This window comes from Xenopus tropicalis, chromosome 5, assembly GCF_000004195.4.
Source record: "Xenopus tropicalis strain Nigerian chromosome 5, UCB_Xtro_10.0, whole genome shotgun sequence".
In the NCBI taxonomy this organism is placed as follows: domain Eukaryota; kingdom Metazoa; phylum Chordata; class Amphibia; order Anura; family Pipidae; genus Xenopus; species Xenopus tropicalis.
In genome coordinates this window covers 137,848,931-137,875,995 of record NC_030681.2, presented here as the reverse complement: position 1 = coordinate 137,875,995, position 27,065 = coordinate 137,848,931, and the positions used below count along the sequence as shown (strand labels likewise).

Here is a 27,065-nt window from a genome sequence, read left to right as displayed (position 1 = left end):
CCTCTTCTCTCCCACACAACCCCTTCTCTCCCACACAACCCCTTCTCTCCCACACATCCCTCTCTCCCACACATCCCTCTCTCCCACACATCCCTCTCTCCCACACATCCCTCTTCTCTCCCACACATCCCTCACTCCCACACATCCCTCTTCTCTCCCACACATCCCTCTCTCCCACACATCCCTCTCTCCCACAACCCCTTCTCTCCCACACATCCCTCTCTCCCACACATCCCTCTCTCCCACACATCCCTCTCACCCAATAGCAGCCGCTTTCGGCCTCCCCGCGCTTATATACGCGCTGTGTGACGTCACGTTCCCGCGAGAGGAGAGGTGTGACGTAGGATTGGCAGTCCGGCAGGAATCAGGGAGCTGACGGTACCGGAGCTGCGGGACTTTTAAACAGCAATCGGGGACTGCGGGCCGGGTTAAGAGAATCGGGAGTGTCACGGAGGACGGGACTGTTGGGCGGTATGCGACTCTCCCATCTTTTGTCATCAGCTGACTGATTCGACTCCCTCTTCTGCCAGGATTGTCACCCACTGACTCCTCCGAGTCCCCCTCACCTACTGAGACTGTCCCCCTCACCTACTGAGACTGTCCCCCTCACCTACTGAGACTGTCCCCCTCACCTACTGAGACTGTCCCCCTCACCTACTGAGACTGTCCCCCTCACCTACTGAGACTGTCCCCCTCACCTACTGAGACTGTCCCCCTCACCTACTGAGACTGTCCCCCTCACCTACTGAGACTGTCCCCCTCACCTACTGAGACTGTCCCCCTCACCTACTGAGACTGTCCCCCTCACCTACTGAGACTGTCCCCCTCACCTACTGAGACTGTCCCCCTCATCTACTGAGACTGTCCCCCTCATCTACTGAGACTGTCCCCCTCATCTACTGAGACTGTCCCCCTCATCTACTGAGACTGTCCCCCTCGCCTACTGAGACTGTCCCCCTCATCTACTGAGACTGTCCCCCTCGTCTACTGAGACTGTCCCCCTCGCCTACTGAGACTGTCCCCCTCATCTACTGAGACTGTCCCCCTCATCTACTGAGACTGTCCCCCTCATCTACTGAGACTGTCCCCCTCGCCTACTGAGACTGTCCCCCTCATCTACTGAGACTGTCCCCCTCGCCTACTGAGACTGTCCCCCTCGCCTACTGAGACTGTCCCCCTCGCCTACTGAGACTGTCCCCCTCGCCTACTGAGACTGTCCCCCTCGCCTACTGAGACTGTCCCCCTCGCCTACTGAGACTGTCCCCCTCGCCTACTGAGACTGTCCCCCTCGCCTACTGAGACTGTCCCCCTCGCCTACTGAGACTGTCCCCTCGCCTACTGAGACTGTCCCCTCGCCTACTGAGACTGTCCCCCTCTTCTACTGAGACTGTCCCCCTCTTCTACTGAGACTGTCCCCCTCATCTACTGAGACTGTCCCCCTCATCTACTGAGACTGTCCCCCTCATCTACTGAGACTGTCCCCCTCATCTACTGAGACTGTCCCCCTCGCCTACTGAGACTGTCCCCCTCATCTACTGAGACTGTCACCCACTGACTCCTCTGAGTCCCCCTCATGTACTGAGACTGTCCCCCTCATCTACTGAGACTGTCACCCTCTCACTGCCCGAGTCACCCTCATCTACTGAGACTGTCACCCTCTCACTGCCCCGAGTCACCCTCATCTCCTGAGATTGTCACCCACTGGCCCACCTTCTGCTGAGACTGTCATCCTCTGACTTGTCCCACTCACCCATCTTCTGAGACTGTGACCCTCTGACTCATCATGTGTTAGTGAGACTGTCACACTCTGACTCCTCGGACTTGCCCACCTTCTACTGAGACTGTCACCCTCTGACTCCTCCGACTTGCCCACCTTCTACTGAGACTGTCACCCTCTGACTGTGTTAGTGAGACTGTCACCCTCTGACTGTGTTAGTGAGACTGTCACCCTCTGACTGTGTTAGTGAGACTGTCACCCTCTGACTGTGTTAGTGAGACTGTCACCCTCTGACTGTGTTAGTGAGACTGTCACCCTCTGACTGTGTTAGTGAGACTGTCACCCTCTGACTGTGTTAGTGAGACTGTCACCCTCTGACTGTGTTAGTGAGACTGTCACCCTCTGACTTTGTTAGTGAGACTGTCACCCTCTGACTGTGTTAGTGAGACTGTCACCCTCTGAGAAAGCACTCACTGGAATTAGCACAGCACTGACCATAATTACATTTGTAAGGGAAATTATCACCCCCTTTGACTCCTCTCCTTTGTATCATCTCTTACTTACACTGTCACCACTAGATTAGCCATTCTATTTCAGATCACCATCCTCTCTAACAAACCACTTTACCATCTTTTAGCGACACTGGCAAACCCCCTTATTCCATCTTTTAGAGTGGGTCTCATTTAAAAACACTGAGCATATTTCATTGTTAAACTAGCTGAAAATCCCATCACTGATTGGTTGCTATGGGTTACTGCCCATGTGCAAACTTACCCATTGTGTATAAATGATCCCCACTGTCTCCCTCTGAATAACGACACAATGTGCCCTTTCACTACACCAGTAAGCTAAGTTTTAGTACCTCTGTGTGCCCAAGGGCCAGTGAAAGTAATGTGTCACACTGCCGCTGTGCCCTTTATAAAGTTAATGTTATCAAATGGATTAAGGGCCCTTTAGTGGCTGTTTTTTTGTATTATCCATTTCAATTTTTAAACAAAGGCAGAACTATGCAATGCATTATGGGACTGTCGGTTTCCTCACAATTATCCATCTTGTTACGACAGTCAGTCTAAGATGCCATAATGCCTTGGCCTTTGTTGGCACTCTGTGGCTTCCTATTTCTCTTTCTTTTAGTCAAAGTGTTGTAACACTCAAGTTTTTACTGTCTTTCTGTAGGATCAACCTTGACTCATTACCCTATAGCAGCCAATCAACAATTAGTTTTGATCAGTCTAGTCATGCAGTTAGCACACGAGTATAATATCAGGTTTTTTTTTTTTTAAATTCCTGGGAATAGTAGTTAGGAAGCATATGGGGACCCACGGTTAAAAGAGAATAGTGTAATTAAAGTCATAAAGTTTGCACCATTAGTAAATTTGTAAAACCAGCATCAACCTTTTTGATTTCTAATATGTCCATTCTTTAAGTAGAGAGATTATAAACCTAATAGTATTTGTTCTCCACTTTACTCAGGTCATACCACCGGTGAAATGAATGAAGAAGGATTATTTTAACCTATTGTTCAGCTACAAACAGAAGCTTGGACTATGGTGTGGGTTCTGTGACTCTTTGATCCTAGATAGTTCTGGTCCATGTGTGTTCTACCAGTGGTGTTTACAGATAACATGAAGGTTCTAAGGCTTATGGGCCAGCTGAGTCTGGTTGAAGTCATCTTTGCTTTGCTTCTTTGTCTGGTGGTGGCAGAAGCTGACCACATTCCATTTGGTTCCCAGAAAGAGATGCCTGCCAAACATCAAGGTAAGTGACATTCCCCCTTCCATTGGAAATGGTAGAAACAATATCTTGGCAGTTATAATCCAAGTTGAAAGAACTGCTTTATGGCTGCTGCCACATGTGGCAGATTCTTGGCCTGTAGATAAACGCAGGCTGAGAATCTGCCCCTATGCTCCTAAGAGCTTGTTGATATGCCTGTGCCTGGAGCCTCTGCATCAGCCTGGGTGCAGGCACATGGAGCGGATTTTGGCACAGAACTGTGTACTCTAGCAGTTTTGCAATGAAATCCACTCTGTGTGCCTGCACCTGGCCAACACAATGGCAGGCTGGGATTCTGTCACATGTAGCAGTAGCCTATGTCTTGTTCATAGGTGAATGTCTTTACATGTAGTGCTGTAACAGTAACACTTGCTGGCCTTTAGGCCAAAAGTCTGTGCACTAGTAATATGGCTCTCCCTCACCCTGCTCTGAAGATGAAACGTTATTGCCAAATTCTCCAGTAAGAATAGTGAGCACAGTGAGATGAAGAGGGTTTTTAAAGAACCCTTAGGTCTTAGCCCTGATTGGATACCTGGGGGAAAACATGGTCCCACTATGTAATTAAACAGCACACAGGATCCTTTTTTTTATACCACCCCCATACATTTGAATTGACATCATGTACAAGTGTTTCCAGAAGATAACAGTCTGTTGGGGTGGGTTTGGGAGCTTTGCCACTATGTTTTTGGCTACTCATGTGCATACATTAAAAAAAAACAAAAACAGATTTTTATTCATGTGTTTATGGTTTTAATACTGCTAAGCCACCATGCACACATTGAGGTAAACACCATATGGTGGTGTTGTGTCTATGGACTTACAGAATTTTTTTTCAGTATAATTTGCAGAATAATATATTTTTTCGTTAGTGACCCTTTATAATTAAATCTTTTTCTTCTGTCATTCTTGCACTGTCCAAAGTCATGAGCAGGGAGAACTGACAGCATTTCCCAAGTGGGATGGTGTGCATTCATGCTAGAATGGGTTTAAATGTAAGAAATTATAATTACATATGAATCTGACCTTTTGTCTCATAGATGTGCTATCAGCCGTAGCTTTTACTATATTCAGCGACACTGAGAAGTGCATAGCGGTATAAAAGATATTGCAGGTCTCTGGTTATGAAAGGAGACTAGTTCTGCAGCTTCCTGTGTTCTTTTCAAGTCTAAATGCATTATAGCCTGGATATTCTTGGAAGAATGCATATTTGCTCTCCTACATGCACCAGAAAGCTCAGCTTGGTGGCCTATAAGGGAGAGATTAGTAGTAAATGGTTATTTGCTTTCCTAGATACTATAGGACTAATTAACAGACAGTGCAGTTTCTAGTGAAATTGTGATGTTTTTTCCGACAATACAAGAGTCATTGCAGGAGCAGGCAGGCAAGCATTGTGCCAGATGCAGGGCATCTGTGTTTGATTTGGCAAAATTAAAGCAATTGTGTGTGCAATTAGTTGCAAATTGAACACAACTGTGTGATTGTCTCTCTGCTGTCAATATCGGTGTTCGAGTGTGAGTTACTTCTGCACCCCGATTCTTTAGGCACATGTGTACTGCGTCTATTCATACAGGGCGCTAAGGGAACCTTAAGGGCTGTGACAGACGGGGAGATAAGTCGTCGTGCGACAAATCTCCGTTGTCGCTGGCGACTAATCTCCCTGAAATGCCATCCCACCGGCTAGAATGTAAATCGCCAGTGGGATGGCAACTTCAGCGATTTTGGCAAATCGCCACGTATGCCATCCCACTGCCGATTTACATTCTAGCCGGTGGCATGGCATTTCGGGGAAATTAGTCGCCCGCGACAAAAGAGATTTGTCGCACAGCGACTAATCTCCCCGTCTGTCACAGCCCTAAATATACAACCTGGTCTAGAGGTGGTGGTAGCTCCAGGAGCATCCATGCATCAATAGGCGCAGCAGCACCTGATTTGGAACAGAAGTAACTGCACTGAGCGCAACTATACTAAAGTCTAAGGCTTATTCCAGACGTGGCGTAGGGCTGATATTTTTGGCAAGCGGAAAAACGCGTAGGGCTAATATTTTCGGCAGGCGGAAAAACGCTTGGCGAAAATACATCCCTACGCCTGCTACTTGTGCCTGCACCCGAATGAATGAGATACGCTCGGGTGCAGGCACATGTAGCCGATATACGCAAAAAAACGCGAGAGAATGCAAAGTCTCGCGTTTTCATGCGTACATCGGCTACATGTACACGAGCATATCTCATTCATTCGGGTGCAGGCACAAGTAGCAGGCGTAGGGCTGTATTTTCGGCAAGTGTTTTTCCGCTTGCCGAAAATATCAGCCCTACGCCACTTCTGGCATTAGCCTAAAGAGCAAATTTTTGAAGGAAGTACCTGTAATGAAAATGGTTTTAAACACAACTGACTTGTGGGGAAAAGCAGAAGTTGCCCACAGTCATGGCTGAATGACTGATACAGCAATTATCTAGATCTGTCACCTTGTTATGAGCTAAGGGAGGCCCTGACCAGAGAGTGGTTGTCGCAACGTCAGTAAGGAAAGGAACATCGCAATGCATTGTGGGTTATGTAGTTCCTGCATGCTGTCTGTATGCTGTGAAGAAACTGTTACAATTTGTAACATCAGTGTTTTAGTCCCTCCTCCCCTGCCGTGAATTCAAATTATGCAGAAAGAGAACGGTTTTGCAGCTGGATTTCAGCATATAAAATGGTATTTATTCATACTTTTTGAAGGAACAGATTACAGTGATAGGTATATTAGAGGTTTCTGTGCTGTGTGGCACTTTTTAGCAATTTTTGGTTTGGAAGCCGGAGTTCCTTTTTAATATATTTATTCAGTAAAAGCCTACGGAAACCTTACAAAGGTTAAGAAAAATTTTCCTTAGTGTTGCAAGAACTAATAAATGTGTGAGATCGCAAAATACAAGAAACTGTACTAGAGATTTCTTACACGCAAGGCCAAGTGAGAGAAATGCTCTAAATCTTCCACTATGCCTGTAATGCAAGTTCACATTTAAAATGGTATCCAAAGGCTAGTAAAGACTTCCAGAAATGCATCCAATGACTTCTCTTAAGGTTGGATTGGATTCTTGCCAGTGGAGTTTGTAGGTAATGACAAAGAAAACGCAAGTGGTACGAGCCAACTCAGTTGCACTCCAGAAATGGCATCTGGCCTCTCTAGAATGAAGTGCCTGAGAGACCTCAGAACTTGCCTGTCATAAGAGAGCGTCCACATCAGAGTAGAGTGCCCGCGCAAACCCTTCCATCAGGTTTTAAATGCAGCTGCACTGCATGTAAATGGGAGATCTGCACAATAACTATATAAACTTTATAGAATTCATAAATGAATGTATTCCTTGAGGGCATTATCTCTGTAGCTATTACTTTCTTTATGGAGAACAGGATGATCTGGTAGTAAACCTTCCTTTATATCCTGGCTCTCTGGTATCGGACTTGTTATTCAGAATCCTCAGACCTGAGGTTTTCCAGATAAGGGATCTTTCTATAATTTGGATCTCCATACCTTAATTTTACCGAAAAATTATTTAAACATTAAATAAACCCAATAGGGTTGTTTTGCCTTCAATAAGGATGAATTACATCTTAGTTGGGATCAAGTACAGGTACTGTTTTATTATTACAGAGAAAAGGGAATCATTTAACCATTAAATAAACCCAATAGGGCTGTTCTGCCCCAATAAGGGGTAATTATATCTTAGTTGGGATCAAGTACAGGTACTGTTTTATTATTACAGAGAAAAGGGAATCATTTAACCATTAAATAAACCCAATAGGGCTGTTCTGCCCCAATAAGGGGTAATTATATCTTAGTTGGGATCAAGTACAGGTACTGTTTTATTATTACAGAGAAAAGGGAATCATTTAACCATGAAATAAACCCAATAGGGCTGTTCTGCCCCCAATAAGGGGTAATTATATCTTAGTTGGGATCAAGTACAGGTACTGTTTTATTATTACAGAGAAAAGGGAATCATTTAACCATGAAATAAACCCAATAGGGCTGTTCTGCCCCCAATAAGGGGTAATTATATCTTAGTTGGGATCAAGTACAGGTACTGTTTTATTATTACAGAGAAAAGGGAATCATTTCTAAAAATTAGAAGTATTTCCTTATGATGGAGTCTATGGGAGATGGTCTTCCCGTAATTTGGAACTTTCTGGATAACCGGTTTCTTCATAAGGGATCGCATACCTGTACTTGAATCAAAATACGCTTCTTGTAGTACAGTACAAGTGCAGTTGCAGCTACTAATGCAGAGAAACCCTGAAACTACCTCCAGACCAGGCAGTAACTCCAGGGTTCCCTGCGTAGCCTACCAGATTTGGAAAACTTTTAGCCCAGTGGAGCCAATTTACCCTGTATTGTAAGTGCAGTTGCATTAATGTGGTGCATCTGCCTCAGTTCCCTTGTCATACAACAACAATGCATTATGGAGAAAAAAAATATGATTGTGCTTGAAATTGCACCTTGCTTACTGCACTTGAGCCTGTGAATGACCCCTGCAGTCTTTAGCTGGGCAAAGTGTGGGGCTTATTACAACATTAGGTAGAATGTGTTTTCAGGGAATATATAGCCCTAAACATATTTATGTACACACATTCATCGCCACCAGGACCGGATTTAAGTTAGTGATCCCCTAGGCTGCTTGCACCCCCCGTCCCCACTTGCACATCCCCACCCACTCACAGCTCCCTCACCTACTGCTGGTGCTGTTCCCCAATAACTGGCACTGGGGACTGGGTGGGCAGGAGATTCAAACAACTGGCAAAATCCCCCACCCAGTCCTCAGTTCAGATGCAGGCAGCATGCCCCCTAGGCCTGGGCCTTCATAGCCTGCCCACAAATCTGGGCCTGGTACCCACACTCTCCTGTGCAAGTGTATATCCTCTAGTACATGTTGGCACTTTCGAAGGGTTCAAGTTCTGCATATTGAGATATTTTTATGATCTGCTTTAATTTTGTGCTTAATGACTGTTTTGTTTAACAATGTATTTTAATTAAGGGTCTCTTTTGTGTCTATTCAGCAGGTCTCGACTCCCTGCTCTCCGAGTATGATGTCCTATCTCTGTCCAGCATCCAGCAGCACTCTCTCAGAAAGAGGGATTTACAGAGTCAGTCACAGCTTGAAAGAATGCTGAGCTTCACTGCACTCCAAAGGTAATTAGATCTCCCCCTGCAATTGTCTCTGCCACCTTCTTGTCATAGATCAAGAAAATGGAATCATGGAAAAAAATTCCCAGAATAAATGAGGGATCTACTGCAAGTTGCAACGCTCAATATTTTCAAGAGAGTGCTGATTAGCTTTTTGGAAAGTCACAATGTACAGGAATGGAGGGCTTCACCCACTTGCCTTGATCGCTTGTGAAAGTGTTGGGTGCTGATCTCTGGAAGACCTAAGATTAGTTAGATGTTAGATGGATCTCTTCTAATCTAATTGTTAGTTGATCCTATATTTCCTATTCAGGTTTTGGAATGCTTTGTCTTCTAATTCTGCTGCTTTTCAGCCTGCACAATCTCCTTTTGCTAACATTGGCAAATTTGGATCACTGCAGCATCCTATGGCTATCGAATATTTGCCTTCTGTATTTTGCCTGCATTAGTCTGATTAAATCTAACTAGCTCATCTAGCTAATTGTGTGCCATGGGTACCCAGTACCCATTAGGCTTCAGTTTATTTTAAGTCAAATTTATATTCTACTCATATTACCAAACTAATGTATTTTGGCTACTTAAGCCCTATCGGTTAAAAAGTGCCAGTGCCAATTTGACATCAGCATAAGGAGAATGAAATCCCTGAATCTGTGTTTTTAAACTGAAACCACCCAATTACTTCACAAATTTGCTTGAGTTCTTATTAAGGAAATGGAACAAACCTCAGCCATCCCTCTCTCTTCCTGTTTGCGATGAAGACTTCAGGAACTGAAGATCATATCCTAATTCAGTGGTCACTTCCGTTTAAAACCGCGTGTGTGTTGTAGATGTAGACAATGATGTTTTGAGACAATTTGCAACTAGTCTTGATTTTTTTTTAGTTTTTCAGTTATTTAGCTCTTTTGTTTAGAAGTTTTCCTACTTGGTATTTCAGCAGCTATCTGGTTGCAAGGGTCTTATTTTCCCTAGCAACCAGGCAGTGGTTTTATTGAGAGACTGGAAGATGAATAAGAGGGGGACTGAATACCAAGATAAGTAATACAAAATCACAATAACAATAAAATTGTAGCCTCAGTGAGCCCCATTTGCAACCTGGAAAGAGTCAGATGGGGAAGGCAAATAACTTAAAAACTATAAATAAAGAAGACCAATTGCAAAGTTGCTAGAAATAGAACATTCTATAACCTACTGAAAATAAATGAAAAGGTCAACCACCCTTTTAACCTTTCGCAGGGATCCAGGTACTACTATTCAAGACCAACCTACAGCCTTTGGAAACTGCAGAAATGTCACTAGTCGGTATTTCATAAAACTGATTTTAAGCTGCAATAATGACTATTAGGGTTGTAAATACTACATAAATCTGCCCTACTGCACCCTCTAGGTCTCTTAAATATAGGTGACCAGAAATAAAAATTTTTGAATAAAAATTCAATTGCCATTACCTTACATAAAGGGTTTATTTTGTAATTTTTACTTAAGGTGCACTTATTATCAAAACATTGTTTCCACCACTGGACTGACAAGAGTCCACACTCCAGTTAGGGAAAAGAATATTCCCCCCCCCAAAAACAATGCACCCCGTGAGTGTTTATGTGTTGGGTGACGTGTGTGTGATGTAGGAGTGATGGATGTGCCCCACTGATCTAACATTACACGCATGCTCATAATGATTGAACCGGGGTATTTGCTTACTAGGCGAGGGTCCCTACATGGCCACTGCACTAGAAGCTTCCTTAAGGTATGGGTAGCTTAGTGCCCACAGGGGGTAAACTCTTTAAAAAAAAACAAACCCCAACCGGAGTTCAGGTTCAGTTTTTTCATTATTGGTGCCCTTTAACAGTCAGTAGAGCCATATGTGTTCCATCCTTATGTCTTATCGTCCTTTCTGATCATTTTACAGGCACAATTTTAATGCATTGGCAGTATGTTAGTCTGGCTACATGTTCTTGGTAGTTAAAGGGGAACTCCAGCTTCTGCACCAAAATTTGCTAAAGCGTCCCACACAACACAGAAACCCCTAATATACCTATCACTGTAATATGATTCTTCAAAAAGTATGAATAAATACCATTTTATATGCTGAAATCCAGCTGCAAAACAGTTCTTGTCTTTCTGCATCTTTTGAAATCCTGGCAGGGGACGAGGGACTAAAACACTGATGTTACAAATTGTAACTTCTCCACAGCTTACAGACAGCATGCAGGAACTACATAACCCACAATGCATTGCACTGTGATGTTTCTTTCCTTATTGACATCATGTGTGCAGGGAATTGTGGGATTTGGAGGATGCAGGCTCAAGGCAGGCTGAGGAAAGTTAAGTTTAAGTAGACCATACGCAGACAGATGTGTGAGTGAATGGCTAGCTTGCTCGCCCATGTATAAATTCAAACAGACAACCATCCTGACTGTTATCTGATGTGGCTTGGTCAGATATTGATTGCAGCCCCATCAGGGCTGGACTCAAATGGGCTTTGGATTTAGTCCTCTCCTGACGGAGCCCAACCTGGGGGCAAACAATTGGAGGAGCCTAATTTTGCCTACCTCATAGGTGGCCAATCAAGCAATGACCATTTCTTTGGCATCAAATAAGTGTATCTTCCCATTTATGGTCATCTTACTTTAGCTTTAAATGTTATGTTCAACTGCAGCCCTTTTACTGACTTCCTTGTGTAGTGTGAAGCTCTGCCCCTTTTCTTTCGGACACCCTTCCTCTCTCTCTAGGATGACCTCAAAGAGTGCCTACTGTGCATGCCTAATTGATTTTAATTGGAGCAGAGGCAGTGAGCATGCCCAGTAGACACCTCTTTGAAGTCTTCATATTCAGAGAGAGAAGGAGGGCTCAGAAAGCAAAAGGAGGAAGAGTTTCATTCTAGACAAGGAAGTCAGTGAAAGGGCTGCCGTTTAAATATTGGGTGTACACTGCATTTAACACATTTCAGTGCAACCGTCCCGCAGTAAATTGCTTTAATTTTATCCTTGACACATATCACTTCCTTTGAGTTTGAAAATGTTTTTTTTTTCCCCATTGGAAGTTGCAGATACTAATCTTCTTGTATGATGTTAGCTGCAAGCATTTGATTGGCCTGAAAGTTCTAATCACTGGCAGGCATTTTAGTCCCTGGGTGGGACTGGTATGTAACCAGTTACATTCTCCTGCATACAATGGTTGGCTGCTCTGTGTGTGCTCCAGCGCTGTAGTTATAATTTGGGACTTAATTACACAGGCCAATATTAGGTGCTGACACTGCAGTTTATTAATCAGTATATGGGACCAAAACAAGGCCTGCCCTACAAACGTCAGGTGAGCATGTCATTGGTTGTCTGAGGAGCTTCTCTCTCATTGGGTCTATATAGGTGCCTGTTTTGGCAACCTGCTCTTATGATATAGGGAAGTGGGTCCCAATATTTTGAGCTGGTCCCCATTGGCGGGGCGGGGGCACACTCCAGTGGCAGTTAGTATGAGAACCAGGCAGAATGGCCATTTGCTCCCCTAGACTCACTGGAAAGGTAAGGGTGACATTTGCAGTGAACATTTCTGGTGATATTTTGCTGTCTTAGTTATTCTTAAAGCTCTGACCAATATATTGTCTATATATTTCCCTATTAGTATTAGTATATCTGTACTTATTCCATGAGATAAGGGGGGCCCTGACTAATTGCTAGAGCTTTGGTGGGGGAAGAGGGGAACAAGCTAATGAAATTATCACTGTTTTGTTTTCATTTGTTTTGTTTGATGTTTATTTTTAGGCATTTTAAATTGTATTTAACATCAAGCACAGAGCTTGTCTCCGAAAATCTCGAAGCGCTGGTATTGGATGGGAATGGCAAGGAAAAGAAATACCAAGTAAAGTGGTCGGATTTCTTTACTGGACATGTTGTGGGTGAGTTAAAGGGTACAACTTCTCAAAATGATTAAAAATAAATAAATACCCCACACCTCTGGCGGGGGAAGCAGTTTTGGGGTGACAGGTTCCCTTTATGACCTAATTATAGTCATAAAGGTCATTAGATATAATTATAGGGTCAGGGACCTTGCAGAAACCGTTTTTATTGCTGGACAATTGGAAGGGGGTACAAACTTTCACAATTATTTTTTTCTTGTGTTTTAAAGTTGGGGAAATAAAATTTAACTGAACATTAATATCTGCAAATATGTTGTGTTTTAACCCACTGATTCCTGCTGTAGCCGTGAACTATTTTACATTTACAAAATTATCTAAGAAACCTAAACCTTTGTATTCAGGTGTAAAGAACTCAAAGAGCATTAAAGTGATTTAAAAAGAAACCTAATTAAGTTTTAAATATTACAACCTTCTTACTCTGTGCAGTCCTGTCAAGATATTTATTCACATAGCATCAGAAAGGGGCAACGGATTGGATTGCCAAGCCAAATTGGGCGCTGATTCATGGTATATTTTTGGGTAATGGCACAATGACCCTGTGCTGCAACCCTTCACATTCATTTATCCTCCCACAGTTCAATTACTGCCTGAGGGGCTCAGTTATGCTATAGCAGTGGTTCTCAACCTTCCTAATGCCGCGACCCTTTAATACAGTTCCTCATGTTGTGGTGACCCCCAACCAAAGAGGAGCGGTGTCTCGGTTCCTAAAGCCATCGGAAATATGTGTTTTCCAAAGGTCTTAGGCGACCCCTGTGAAAGGGTCGTTCGACCCCCAAAGGGCTCCCGACCCACAGGTTGAGAACCGCTGTGCTATAGTAATCCATAAATAACAGTGCCAAGCAATTCTCATTTAGATGTCCTTCTTATTAATACATACATGTCTGCCTGGCGACTGAGGCCGACCAAGTGGTGAGTAGGCTGCACACTCGATGAAGAGTAGGCCAATAGACAGTCAACTCCTGCTCTTGTGGGATTCTAAATTCTTTTAGTATTATTAAATGGGCTATTATGTTTCACGGACTGAATTACTGATGGATGAGATAAAGACCAAGAGGCATTTGACCCGTTTATTTTCCGACTTCACTCTCTAGTCCTTATGCAGTGATTTTCCTGAGCCAACAGTGTTTGGTATAATATAATGAAAACCATAAATAAAAGATAATAAAGCTTTGTCTACAACTCTTTTGCATCTGCGTAATAACTAGGGTTTCAATCCATACTTAGGGGCTGATTTACTAATCCATGAATCCGAATCCCGAATGGGAAAAAATCGGATTGGAACGAACATTTTGCGATTTTTTGTAAATTGTCGCGACATTTTCGTAGCCATTACGACTTGCTCGTAAATTGTCGCGACTTTTTCATAGCCATTACGACTTGCTCGTAAATTGTCGCGACTTTTTCATAGCCATTATGACTTGCTTGTATATTGTCGCGACTTTTTTGTATTGAGCGCTCGTAAACGGCGGGCAAACCTTTGCGTCTTTGCATGATTTTGGAAGCCTCCCATAGGACTCAATGGCACTCTGCAGCTCCAACCTGGCCCAAGGAAAGTCTCCCATAGGGCTCAATGGCACTCTGCAGCTCCAACCCGGCCCAAGGAAAGTCTCCCATAGGGCTCAATGGCACTCTGCAGCTCCAACCTGGCCCAAGGAAAGTCTCCCATAGGGCTCAATGGCACTCTGCAGCTCCAACCCGGCCCAAGGAAAGTCTCCCATAGGGCTCAATGGCACTCTGCAGCTCCAACCCGGCCCAAGGAGAGTCTCCCATAGGGCTCAATGGCACTCTGCAGCTCCAACCTGGCCCAAGGAGAGTCTCCCATAGGGCTCAATGGCACTCTGCAGCTCCAACCCGGCCCAAGGAGAGTCTCCCATAGGGCTCAATGGCACTCTGCAGCTCCAACCTGGCCCAAGGAAAGTCTCCCATAGGGCTCAATGGCACTCTGCAGCTCCAACCCGGCCCAAGGAAAGTCTCCCATAGGGCTCAATGGCACTCTGCAGCTCCAACCTGGCCCAAGGAAAGCCTCCCATAGGGCTCAATGGCACTTTGCAGCTCCAACCCGGCCCGAGGAAAGTCTCCCATAGGGCTCAATGGCACTCTGCAGCTCCAACCTGGCCCGAAGAAAGTCTCCCATAGGGCTCAATGGCACTCTGCAGCTCCAACCCGGCCCAAGGAAAGCCTCCCATAGGGCTCAATGGCACTCTGCAGCTCCAACCCGGCCCGAAGAAAGTCTCCCATAGGGCTCAATGGCACTCTGCAGCTCCAACCCGGCCCAAGGAAAGCCTCCCATAGAGCTCAATGGCACTCTGCAGCTCCAACCTGGCCCAAGGAAAGTCTCCCATAGGGCTCAATGGCACTCTGCAGCTCCAACCCGGCCCAAGGAAAGTCTCCCATAGGGCTCAATGGCACTCTGCAACTCCAACCCGGCCCAAGGAAAGTCTCCCATAGGGCTCAATGGCACTCTGCAGCTCCAACCCGGCCCGAAGAAAGTCTCCCATAGGGCTCAATGGCACTCTGCAGCTCCAACCTGGCCCAAGGAAAGTCTCCCATAGGGCTCAATGGCACTCTGCAGCTCCAACCCGGCCCAAGGAAAGTCTCCCATAGGGCTCAATGGCACTCTGCAGCTCCAACCCGGCCCAAGGAAAGTCTCCCATAGGGCTCAATGGCACTCTGCAGCTCCAACCTGGCCCAAGGAGAGTCTCCCATAGGGCTCAATGGCACTCTGCAGCTCCAACCCGGCCCAAGGAGAGTCTCCCATAGGGCTCAATGGCACTCTGCAGCTCCAACCCGGCCCAAGGAAAGTCTCCCATAGGGCTCAATGGCACTCTGCAGCTCCAACCCGGCCCAAGGAAAGTCTCCCATAGGGCTCAATGGCACTCTGCAGCTCCAACCCGGCCCAAGGAAAGTCTCCCATAGGGCTCAATGGCACTCTGCAGCTCCAACCCGGCCCAAGGAAAGTCTCCCATAGGGCTCAATGGCACTCTGCAGCTCCAACCTGGCCCAAGGAAAGCCTCCCATAGGGCTCAATGGCACTCTGCAGCTCCAACCCGGCCCAAGGAAAGTCTCCCATAGGGCTCAATGGCACTCTGCAACTCCAACCTGGCCCAAGGAAAGTCTCCCATAGGGCTCAATGGCACTCTGCAGCTCCAACCCGGCCCAAGGAAAGTCTCCCATAGGGCTCAATGGCACTCTGCAGCTCCAACCCGGCCCAAGGAAAGTCTCCCATAGGGCTCAATGGCACTCTGCAGCTCCAACCCGGCCCAAGGAAAGTCTCCCATAGGGCTCAATGGCACTCTGCAGCTCCAACCCGGCCCGAGGAAAGTCTCCCATAGGGCTCAATGGCACTCTGCAGCTCCAACCCGGCCCGAAGAAAGTCTCCCATAGGGCTCAATGGCACTCTGCAGCTCCAACCCGGCCCAAGGAAAGCCTCCCATAGAGCTCAATGGCACTCTGCAGCTCCAACCTGGCCCAAGGAAAGTCTCCCATAGGGCTCAATGGCACTCTGCAGCTCCAACCTGGCCCAAGGAAAGTCTCCCATAGGGCTCAATGGCACTCTGCAGCTCCAACCTGGCCCAAGGAAAGTCTCCCATAGGGCTCAATGGCACTCTGCAGCTCCAACCCGGCCCAAGGAAAGTCTCCCATAGGGCTCAATGGCACTCTGCAGCTCCAACCCGGCCCAAGGAAAGTCTCCCATAGGACTCAGTGGCACTCTGCAGCTCCAACTTGGCCCAAGGAAAGTCACGATACTGAGGCTTGAATGAATCCGAAACTTTCGTACTCGGCACGACGGCTATGAAAAAGTTGTGACAATTTACGAGCAAGTCGTAATGGCTACGAAAAAGTCGCAACAATTTACGAAAAAATCGCGAAATACCGATCATTACGAAGAAAACGCATTCGGACACTTTTCGGACGTTCGTGGATTAGTAAATGTGCAAAGGGGAAGCCAAATGTTAGGTGCCCCCCCATTGATTATAATCACTTACCTGATACTCCGGGCCAGTGCTCCTGTTAATTATTATTACTATAAACACCAGGATACGGTTCAGTTTGGTGTTGCTGATCATTTCAATGATACATTATTTACAGGTGAGCATAATTCCAAGGTTTTGGCACACATTGGTGATGGAGATTTTACAGCACGAATAACAACAGATGGAGAGGAATATAACATTGAGGTAGGCACGGTTATCTATATCTCTTCATATAAATGGCTATGAAATTCTTCCCATTCAGGGAATGCCTATACACTACATAGGTACACATCTAAGTTGAAATTTAAGAGTTCTCATCTGAGCTGTTTAGTGATTTCAGTTAATGGAGCGTTTTATATTACAGTTAGCATTTAGGATGTTATAGAATGGCTAATTCTAAGCAACTTTTTTATTGCTCTTCATTCTTTGTTTCTTATAGTTTTTTAATTATTTGCCTTTATTAGCCAAAAGCTATTGCTCCGTGAGGCTACATGTTCTATTGTTATTGTTACTTTGTATTACTTAATCTTCCTATTCAGACACTCTACAATTCATATTCCAGTTTCTCATTCAGACTACTGCGTAATTGCTAGGATAATTCTAACCCTAGTAACCAGATTGCTGCTTAAATTCCAAAACTGAAATAAATACAGAAAATTAAAATTGAAGACCAATTGCAAATAGCCTCAGGTTATCGAGCTCTACATCATACTAAAAGTTAATTGTATGGTGAACAGCCCCTATAATGTTTAGTCTCATAATAGTAGTTTTGAAATAATAAACCATGTCTTTGGCTCAGTAGCTCCCTTTAGTGACTGACTCCTTGCCCTACTGTCATGTAATGTTTTGACAATTGAAAAGCAGTTTATACTGAGTCCTTCAGGGATTGCCAGGATTCTTCTTAGCTGACACTCTTAAGTGTGACTGTCACATGTTGCAACTGTCGATGTGAAAATGGCTGGTGTCTGTCTGTGACCCTGCCTGATAGAAATAATTGGACCATTGTGCAAATAAACTTTGTTTTAACCACTTATTGAAGGCTGTCCCTGATCAAGCTCATTTGTTTGGGAAAAAACATTTGATTGATACTCCACTGGCCCTCTCCTATTCATGTTGCAGTCTATCATTCAAACCAGTCCCTGGTTGCTCTGGTAAATACCGCAATTATTATTATTATTGACGTTTATTTATAAAGCGCCAACATATTCCGCAGCGCTGTACAATAAGTGGGTTTTTTATACATTGGACATACAGAGTAACATATAAAGCGACCAATAACCGTTACAAGAGGTGAAGAGAGCCCTGCCCAAAAGAGCTTACAATCTACAAAATAAAGGGTATTGGCACATTAGACCTGATACTTGAAGAGGTAGTTAAACCCCTCTACCCTCTGTGAATCCCTTCCCATGAGTGTAAGATATATCACAGGTATCCCAACAGTCACCGTGTATTTGGGTAGAAAAGCATTTATATCATTTGTTCTGTTTGTTTATTGCTCCTTTCAGCCCCTATGGAGGTTTGTGGAGAACACGTCAGGAGATAACATGTTGGTGTACCGTTCCGGAGATATAAAAGACTTTTCCCGCTTGAAGTCATCAAAAGTCTGCGGGTACATTAAACCTAAGGAGGATCTCTTTAAGAATGAGCAGGACACGGCAGAATCAGCTGAAGGTTTGGATTTTATTACTTTATAATGAGATGGAACACTGTTAAATAGGAACAAGGTGCACATTTTAATCAATAGCAACTAAAATCAGTTACAGGAATGGGACCCCATATTGATCACATTCCCAATAAAGATATTTCAGTGTAGCATTCTGAATTTCGAGGAAACCCATTTTCGCGCACTTCAGGTCCCATGAATTTCAGATAAAGGGTCCCACCATTTTTGGCCTATTGCAGTATTAATAATTAGGTTAGATGTGTGCTTGGTGACTAGTGGTTACTCAAGTCAGTGTGACAGTATGACCCAATCAGAATCCTTACATGCATGTTCCTTTGCAGTTTAGATTGTCTCATTTGTGTTGCTTGAGTGAGGAGATAATTATATAGTTTCTGCCTTTAGTCTGTTTTTCTTCTACTTTGGTACCAAAAAGAGAATCTTTGCGAAACATAAGAGTTAAAGATAAAGCAGGGAAATTTCTACCCAGCAGCCAGTGTGCCAAAGATGGTTAAATAAAGGAGGGCGAGGGTTAAAGCATCTCTCATGTACTTATTTTATGGATTCCTTTTTACTGGAAAAAAATGACATTTGGTAAATTAAGCAATTTAGCAAATTTTAAATTCAAGGCTCTGCTTTTTTTGTTTTGTCACTTCTTGTTTGAATTTGCTTTCCTTAAGATGAAATAATACTTTGTAGTCATTTGTTTTATAATTGGTCATTGAGCCACTCTCAGGGCCCCGAGGCCGCCCCCTCACGCTGGACCCCCCCTCCCCCCGCATATGTGCGCCGCTTTGGTCATATGAGCAAAATTACATTGTGGCTGGGCGGCATTTAAAGTTTTCAAATATTTTGATCTTACTGTAGGAGACCAGGGGTTCAGCAGCCCTGTAGCAGTAATCATCAAGGCCTTTAAGGTTCCCCCCAGCAACTCCCCATCTTCTGAACTTGTTAGCCATTAGTGTCTGTGGCACTGCACATGCTCAGTGTGTATTTCCAATGCCAGCATATACAGTATACTGCTTACTTTCAAATACAGGTATGGGACCTGTTATCTAGAATCCTGAGGTTTTCTGGATAAGGGATCTTTCCATAATTTGGATCCCCATACCTTAAGTCTGCTAAAAATCACCAATAAGGATTAATTATATCTTAGTTGGGATCAAGTACAGGTACTGTTTTATTATTACAGAGAAAAGGGAATCATTTAAACATGAAATAAACCCAATAGGACTGTTCTGCCCCCAATAAGGGGTAATTATATCTTAGTTGGGATCAAGTACAGGTACTGTTTTATTATTACAGAGAAAAGGGAATCATTTAACCATTAAATAAACCCAATAGGGCTGTTCTGCCCCAATAAGGGGTAATTATATCTTAGTTAGGATCAAGTACAGGTACTGTTTTATTATTACAGAGAAAAGGAAATTATTTAACCATGAAATAAACCCAATAGGGCTGTTCTGCCCCCAATAAGGGGTAATTATATCTTAGTTGGGATCAAGTACAGGTACTGTTTTATTATTACAGAGAAAAGGAAATAATTTAACCATTAAATAAACCCAATAGGGCTGTTCTGCCCCCAATAAGGATTAATTATATCTTAGTTGGGATCAAGTACAGGTACTGTTTTATTATTACAGAGAAAAGGGAATCATTTAACCATTAAATAAACCCAATAGGGCTGTTCTGCCCCCAATAAGGGGTAATTATATCTTAGTTGGGATCAAGTACAGGTACTGTTTTATTATTACAGAGAAAAGGGAATCATTTAACCATTAAATAAACCCAATAGGGCTGTTCTGCCCCCAATAAGGGGTAATTATATCTTAGTTGGGATCAAGTACAGGTACTGTTTTATTATTACAGAGAAAAGGGAATCATTTAACCATTAAATAAACCCAATAGGATTGTTCTGCCCCCAATAAGGGGTAATTATATTTTAGTTGGGACCAAGTACAGGTACTGTTTTATTATTAAAGAGAAAAAGGAAATATAAAAGATAAAATTGAGTCTATAGGAGATATAGGCCTTCCTGTAATTTGAAACTTTTTGGATAACCGGTATCCTGATAAGGAATCCCATACCTGTACATGGTACCCTACAGACAATGGGCAGGTTTAAAGATCCCATTGGCAGACAGACTAACGACTCGGATCAGCTCCACCGTGACGATGGCTTATGGCCAACTAAAGGAGTTTCAAGCTTCTTTACATTTACTCTGCAGAACCTCATAGCAAATCATCACAGCATTATCATAGCGAATGTTTTTTTGTTCTCTTCCTTATGCTCGGATTAATGATGGCAGCACATTAGGAGAACTGTATCTACAGAAGCCTGGTGTGTGCGCCAATGAGCCGACAGAAATCATCTCCTTATTTTTAGCAAGAGAAACTCACTGTGATTAGTTTTCTTTTAATGCGCTTTTCATCATTTTTATTTGCCTTCTGTAAATTGTATTTAGCCTCCCGCTGATTGAGAGGAAATTGGCTTTAGGCTCTTGCTCTTCTGAAACGTTCGTTTGGGAGATATTAATATGGCCCCCTACTGCTGCACCAATGTGGCTATTTGTTTGGGGAAAAAAATATTTATTATTGCTAAGAAACAACAATGTTTGGCATCAGCCAGGCTTTGTAGCACAGTTACAGAGATTTTACCTCTGCCGTAGATGGTACAGGTATGGGATGGCTTTTCTGGAATCCTGTTTTGTGTGGTGTATTAATTATTTCACTTTTTGTTCAGCAACTCTCCAGTTTGAAATTTCATCAGTTATCTGGTTGCAGATTAGCTTAGCAACTAGGGAGTGGTTTGAATGAGAGACTGGGGTATATGAGTAGGAGATGCCCGAATAGAAAAACAAGTAATAAAAAGTAAGAATAACAGGCTACACATAGAGCTAGAAACAGCTGCATTTCCCTTGATTGACGGCTAGTAGCCTTGCATGGGCAGTAGTCAGGTAGCCCAGGTCTCGGCTGCATTTTCCTACCATAGACTCCTTCAGGTCACACTGAGAAAATGTAATTCTAAACGACTCTCCAGTACATACTGGTGAAAAATTTTCATTGGTTTTAAGATAGTTCAAAATAATACATAGATGAACAAAAATGCCTCATTTGCAGATTTTATGTTACGATATGGGTAGGGATAAAAGTAGCACGAGGAAAACTCACATCCAATCAGAAGTCAGCTTATACTGCTTAACAATAATGAATGTAACCATCTTTTTGGTTGGTATAAACCAGACAGACCATCTCTCTCCCCATAGGACAGTTGTGTTGTTAGATGTTTTATTATTTCAGTGAATATGTTATTGGCTGTTTGGGAGCAGACCTAGTTAAGGGTTAATGGGACCATGAAGATGCAGTAATAGTTATCCTGTGCATGTCTCTGTGTAAATGGCTTGTTTACATCTGCACAAGCATTGGGATGGAACAATCCTGTCTCTGAGGGGAACATTAGAATAGAGGCGCCAGTGCTTAATATGCAGGCTGCCTGCCTTGGCTTCCAGAGGTGAAATGAGGAAAAGGGCAGGATATATTCTGGAGTAAAGTATGGGCAAAGGGCTATCTGGGGGACTTTACTAGCCATAAAATCAATAGAGGCAGCTCAGTGGGTACAGCAGGGTTATCACTAGATGCACTGTGTCCAAAGATCAACTGGAATTGGCCCCAGAGCCACTGTGCTTACCAGCTGTACAGAGGCTGTATAGTGACACCCAGGCTACTGTATAGTGACACCCAGGCTACTGTATAGTGACACCCAGGCTACTGTATAGTGACACCCAGGCTACTGTATAGTGACACCCAGGCTACTGTATAGTGACACCCAGGCTACTGTATAGTGACACCCAGGCTACTGTATAGTGACACCCAGGCTACTGTATAGTGGCACCCAGGCTACTGTATAGTGGCACCCAGGCTACTGTATAGTGACACCCAGGCTACTGTATAGTGACACCCAGGCTACTGTATAGTGACACCCAGGCTACTGTATAGTGACACCCAGGCTACTGTATAGTGACACCCAGGCTACTGGTATAGTGACACCCAGGCTACTGTATAGTGACACCCAGGCTACTGTATAGTGACACCCAGGCTACTGTATAGTGACACCCAGGCTACTGTATAGTGGCACCCAGGCTACTGTATAGTGGCACCCAGGCTACTGTATAGTGGCACCCAGGCTACTGTATAGTGGCACCCAGGCTACTGTATAGTGACACCCAGGCTACTGTATAGTGACACCCAGGCTACTGTATAGTGACACCCAGGCTATATCGTGACACCCAGGCTACTGTATAGTGACACCCAGGCTACTGTATAGTGACACACAGGCTATATCGTGACACCCAGGCTACTGTATAGTGACACCCAGGCTACTGTATAGTGACACCCAGGCTATATCGTGACACCCAGGCTACTGTATAGTGACACCCAGGCTACTGTATAGTGACACACAGGCTATATCGTGACACGCGCCCAGGATATATAGTGACACACACCCAGGATATATAGTGACACCCAGCATGCAGGCACTAGATGTGCATAAGTATATCCATAATGTGCCCGCAGTGCCACTGCTCTAAAAACCCATAATTTATTGCAAAGGGTTAAGTCCTACTGACCTTGCTGTAAATGCATAGGGCATCTACACACAGAAGTGAGGGGGGCAGGGGAAGCAGGCCACGTGCCATGGGTGCCATTGGTGCCCAGACACAGATGTGTGCTTGCATGTCAGGCTCATGCTAACCACAAGCTATAGAAATCACGAGGCCTATGCAAACCTGTTAGGTGGTGGCACAGCAGTCAGCCTTTTTTCTTGATGTTTTAAGTCCTGTTCCAGTCAGGGCACTTTGTATGTTCTTCCTTTGTTATTATCCAAGTTACTCCTGTTTCCTCCCACACTGCAAAACTGGCAGTTAATTGGCCCCTGATGAAATTGTCCCTAGTGTGAATGTAGTGTGACCTTAGATTGTAAGCTCCTCTGGGGCAGGGACTGATGTATAAGCTCTGTAAAGAGCCTTGAAATATCTTAGTGCTTTATAAATAAAGCATAATAATAACTAAATAGACAGCTGACCATGATTAGAGGGGTGCCTTGGCAGACTGATACCCTCACTCTCCTAGGGCTGCTGTATCCCCAGGCTCTTGCTCCCTACAGTTGCAGCTTGCTGTACATCTCCTTCAGTTTCTTTGTGATGCTTAATATCTACTCTCTTTGTTTAAAGGTGATGATTATTTGCATCGGGAGAAAAGGCAAAGAGCTGGGCCAGACTCGCTGAGGAATACATGCAAAATGCTAGTTGTAGCTGACCATCGGTTTTTTAAGTATATGGGTCGGGGAGAGGAGAGTACCACCATCAACTATCTGGCAAGTATCACATTTATATAAGGGGCTTCATTTGAAGCAGTATGGGTTCCTCCCTCAAGGTCTGGATTCTTGGAGGGGAAGAGGGTAATCTATATACTTACAGCTGTAGCATCCCATTCATAGTCCATTGTATGATGCTTTGAGTACTGTTAAAAATGAATCTATAAGAAGATTGGCTATTTGCTGGAAGGGTAGTGATTGGCTAACAGAATGTGTAACCTTTTCCCTATGGCTGCAGATAGAGCTGATTGACAGAGTGGATGATATCTACAGAAACACCTCGTGGGATAACAACCAGTGGAAAGGTTATGGCGTGCAGATAGAACAGGTACTGATATTCCTGTGTCAGAGCACTTTGCCAGTGTGTAACATATGTTCATATTTCCTATTGGCTGTGGTTATGTGTTTGTGTGCAGTTTCACACACCATAATACACAGCTGTGTGTCCTTGATCCTTGACCTCTGCAGAGTACAAAGTAAAAGGCACTGCTATTCATACAGCAGATGAGATATAGGGTTTGGATTTGGTTTGGACAAATCATGAACCATATCTGGGATTCTGTGCATCCTTAATTTTCATGTTTGCATGTTATTTACCAGAATTCCCCATACCCATAGTATTCGTAGCCTTTGTTTCCTATACAGGCTGAGAAAAGTGGATCCTCTCATCTGTAGCTCCACAGACAGACACTGGGATCACCTATGTGCAGTTACACTGAGCAGACTCTGGGTTAAAAATAATGTGAAATCATGCATTTTGAGACCACAACCCACTCAGTTTAGCGGCACAAAAGCTGACCCATTGTCTGTCTGTAGAGCTTCAGATGAGAGCGGATTCACGTTTCTCGGCCTGCATAGGAAACAGGCTATGAAAAGCAAATCATCCACCACGTGTAACTATGCCTTAAGTCCCTCTCCTACATATATTGCACATTTGTAGCTTTTCCCTCCATCTCTCACCCTATACCTACTTTTCTAATCCTTTCATTTCATTTTCTCCATGTCTGTCTTTACCCTCATCAAAACAATACTAATATTGTCTGCAGTCTTAGGGCCATGTCACATAATGCATTTCTTCCTTCTACCCCCAAATCACTGTACAATGACAGGCACAGCATTGGTCTGTTAGTGCACAGATGGAGGACTTTAACAGCAACATTTGCCCCATCTGTGCACTAACAGGCAGATGCCATTCCATTCTGGTCAATGTACAGTGATTTTGGGGGAGAAGGAAGTGGATTGTTGTTTTCTCCCCCATTGCATATACGCCTGTGCAGATGCCACATGTGACATGGCCCTTAGCCACTCCTGATTGCCTCAGCAGCTAATTGCCTGACAGACCTCCCAGCCAATCTGATATCAGTGAGAGGCTGATAAGAATGGCTTCCAAATTCCTATTGGCGTGTCGACACATGGATGCGGTCTGTAATGACATGGCTGACCAGGCACCAAATGATCACATCAGTACAATTTGACCCATTACCACAGAAACAAGAGAATCTAAGTGTGTATTCCTGTTCTCTTTACTTTGCACAATATACTGGATTTGTTTCTGAAATTATTGTGGAACCAGCTGTACTGTAACACACTGAAATAAATTCACACTGGCATCTCAAATATATTTCTAAGACACAGGCTGGGTTCCAGGCTAGTAATGAATATTGTCACAGCCTGATTGATCTGAGCCGTCGCTGCATGTACGGCATAGCCAGTAAGTGAGCAGCTGATCTGTGGGAGTGTGTGAATCCCCCCTGTACCAGACATGGCTCCTACAGCCAATGCGCTCCTTGCTCTTCTCTATCAGATCAGAAATACACACACTGGCCTGTCCTGGCCCATTGCCTAGAATGTGGAGTTGCCATGACTCGCGCTCCCATTTGGCATTTAAACTTATTTGTACTGGTGCATTAGGTCTGGTCATTGTTTTGTTATCTAGATTATAAATTTTATTAAATAGAGATTAAACCAGATAACTTGCAGAAGTTGCAGCTAAGATCTTGCAATCTAGCTAAAGGACCATTATTTTCCTATATTATACATGGCCCGGACCTCAGCAGCTCACTGTTTGCCCTTTGAGGCAGCATTTTTAGTCCTTTCTACTGAGGCCCTCACTATTCACCATTACTTCTAACTCCCTTACAGATAGGGAACGTAAGCCTCAGCAACCAGACAGCTATTTCGTTTCCACCCTGGTGGGTTGCAGAACTATAAGAAATAACAGATTGCCTTAACGAACATGTCTGCATCATAGTAAAAGCAGAAGCCGTGTAAAACTGCTGTGTTGCTCATGAAACATTCCCAGGCTTTGTGTCACAATTACAGACTGTAAATCAGCTCCTCGAAGCAGGGGGTGGCACGACTCTCTCCCCCGCCAGCATGTACCACCGCAGGCCTCTGTTGGGCATGTAATAATGTGAGACACACAGCAATGATTTACTGGCCTCTTTCGTACCCTTGGGTGATTCCAATGCCCTTTGCTTCAGTTTGATGTGTCTGCAGCCCCTGAATAAACACAGTGGGATAAATTCTAAAGCAAGAGGGTAGGCACAGATGGCACAGCAGAGATATGGGAAGGAGAGAAGTCCTTGGCATAGACAGGAATCTGCTGAACAGAAGTCTGCGGGCCTAGAAGACAGTGACATTGCTGCAAGGAAAAGAGAAAGGAGGGGCAGCTAATGTGATAGTAGAGGAAGCCAAGCAAGAAGCTGAAGGGGGGAATTAAGCCATTTAATAGATTGCACCGACAGGGAACATGCCCCGAGTATAATTAAAAGATATTTAAGCCAAATGTGGCTTTCTCTGTTAAAAAAAACAAAACATTAGCCATTATCAGTGCCTGGGCTTAGAGCCAATTATCAGTGTTTGTAACATGGATTCAAATGCTGTGATTTTCTCCCCACTCTCTGTTGATATTTGTTACGTTTCCTTTGTTCATGTTTGTATTTTATACAGCAATTTACTGGCTGCGTTTTTTTTGTAATTCCCATTTCTCTTCCTGATGTTATTCATGCAAGAAAGAAAAGCATAACCAGTCCAGCATACAGCCAGTCCCGTTAATATCTGGCTGAGCCCAGGCCGCTGGTTGTTTTTTTTTAAAGGTTCCCATCTTGAGCAGCAGGCAATATGGCCAGTTTATGTAAATGCCCAGACAGGAAGACAGAATGGTCAGAAATTGCCAAACAGACTAAAAATCTAGACATGTATATATGAGCATCTCTGTTCCTACATTTATAGATTGTAAGCTCTTTTGGGCAGGGTCCTCTCCATCTCTTGTATCTGTTATTGGTAGCTCAGTATGTAATTCTGTATGTCCATTGTATATACCCACTTCTTGTACAGCGCTGCGTAATATGTTGGCGTTTTATAAATGCATGTTACTATTATTACTACTACTAATAATAATAATAATAAATGATTCAGACAGCATGTCAGTGTTTGCCAGGGAGGATATTTGTGCCAGTGTATATTGTTTGCCAGTGGGAAGAACCTGTGATGCCCAAAGCATGCCC

At 44.1% G+C, this 27,065-nt stretch overlaps 1 protein-coding gene across 2 annotated transcripts in view; it reads left to right on the top strand.

Moving 5' to 3' along the window:
- Nucleotides 1–312: 312 nt before the first annotated feature.
- adam17 (ADAM metallopeptidase domain 17) overlaps nucleotides 313–27,065 on the top strand; it is a 38,938-nt gene continuing 12,185 nt past the window's right edge. Inside the window, exons 1-8 of one of the 2 annotated variants that reach the window (XM_031901589.1) lie at nucleotides 313–471; nucleotides 3,191–3,475; nucleotides 8,519–8,651; nucleotides 12,398–12,531; nucleotides 16,642–16,730; nucleotides 18,032–18,197; nucleotides 23,414–23,556; nucleotides 23,795–23,884. In XM_031901589.1, the coding sequence (XP_031757449.1) occupies nucleotides 3,310–3,475; nucleotides 8,519–8,651; nucleotides 12,398–12,531; nucleotides 16,642–16,730; nucleotides 18,032–18,197; nucleotides 23,414–23,556; nucleotides 23,795–23,884 (921 nt within the window). In that variant the 5' untranslated portion in view covers nucleotides 313–471; nucleotides 3,191–3,309. 2 annotated transcript variants of the gene reach the window in all.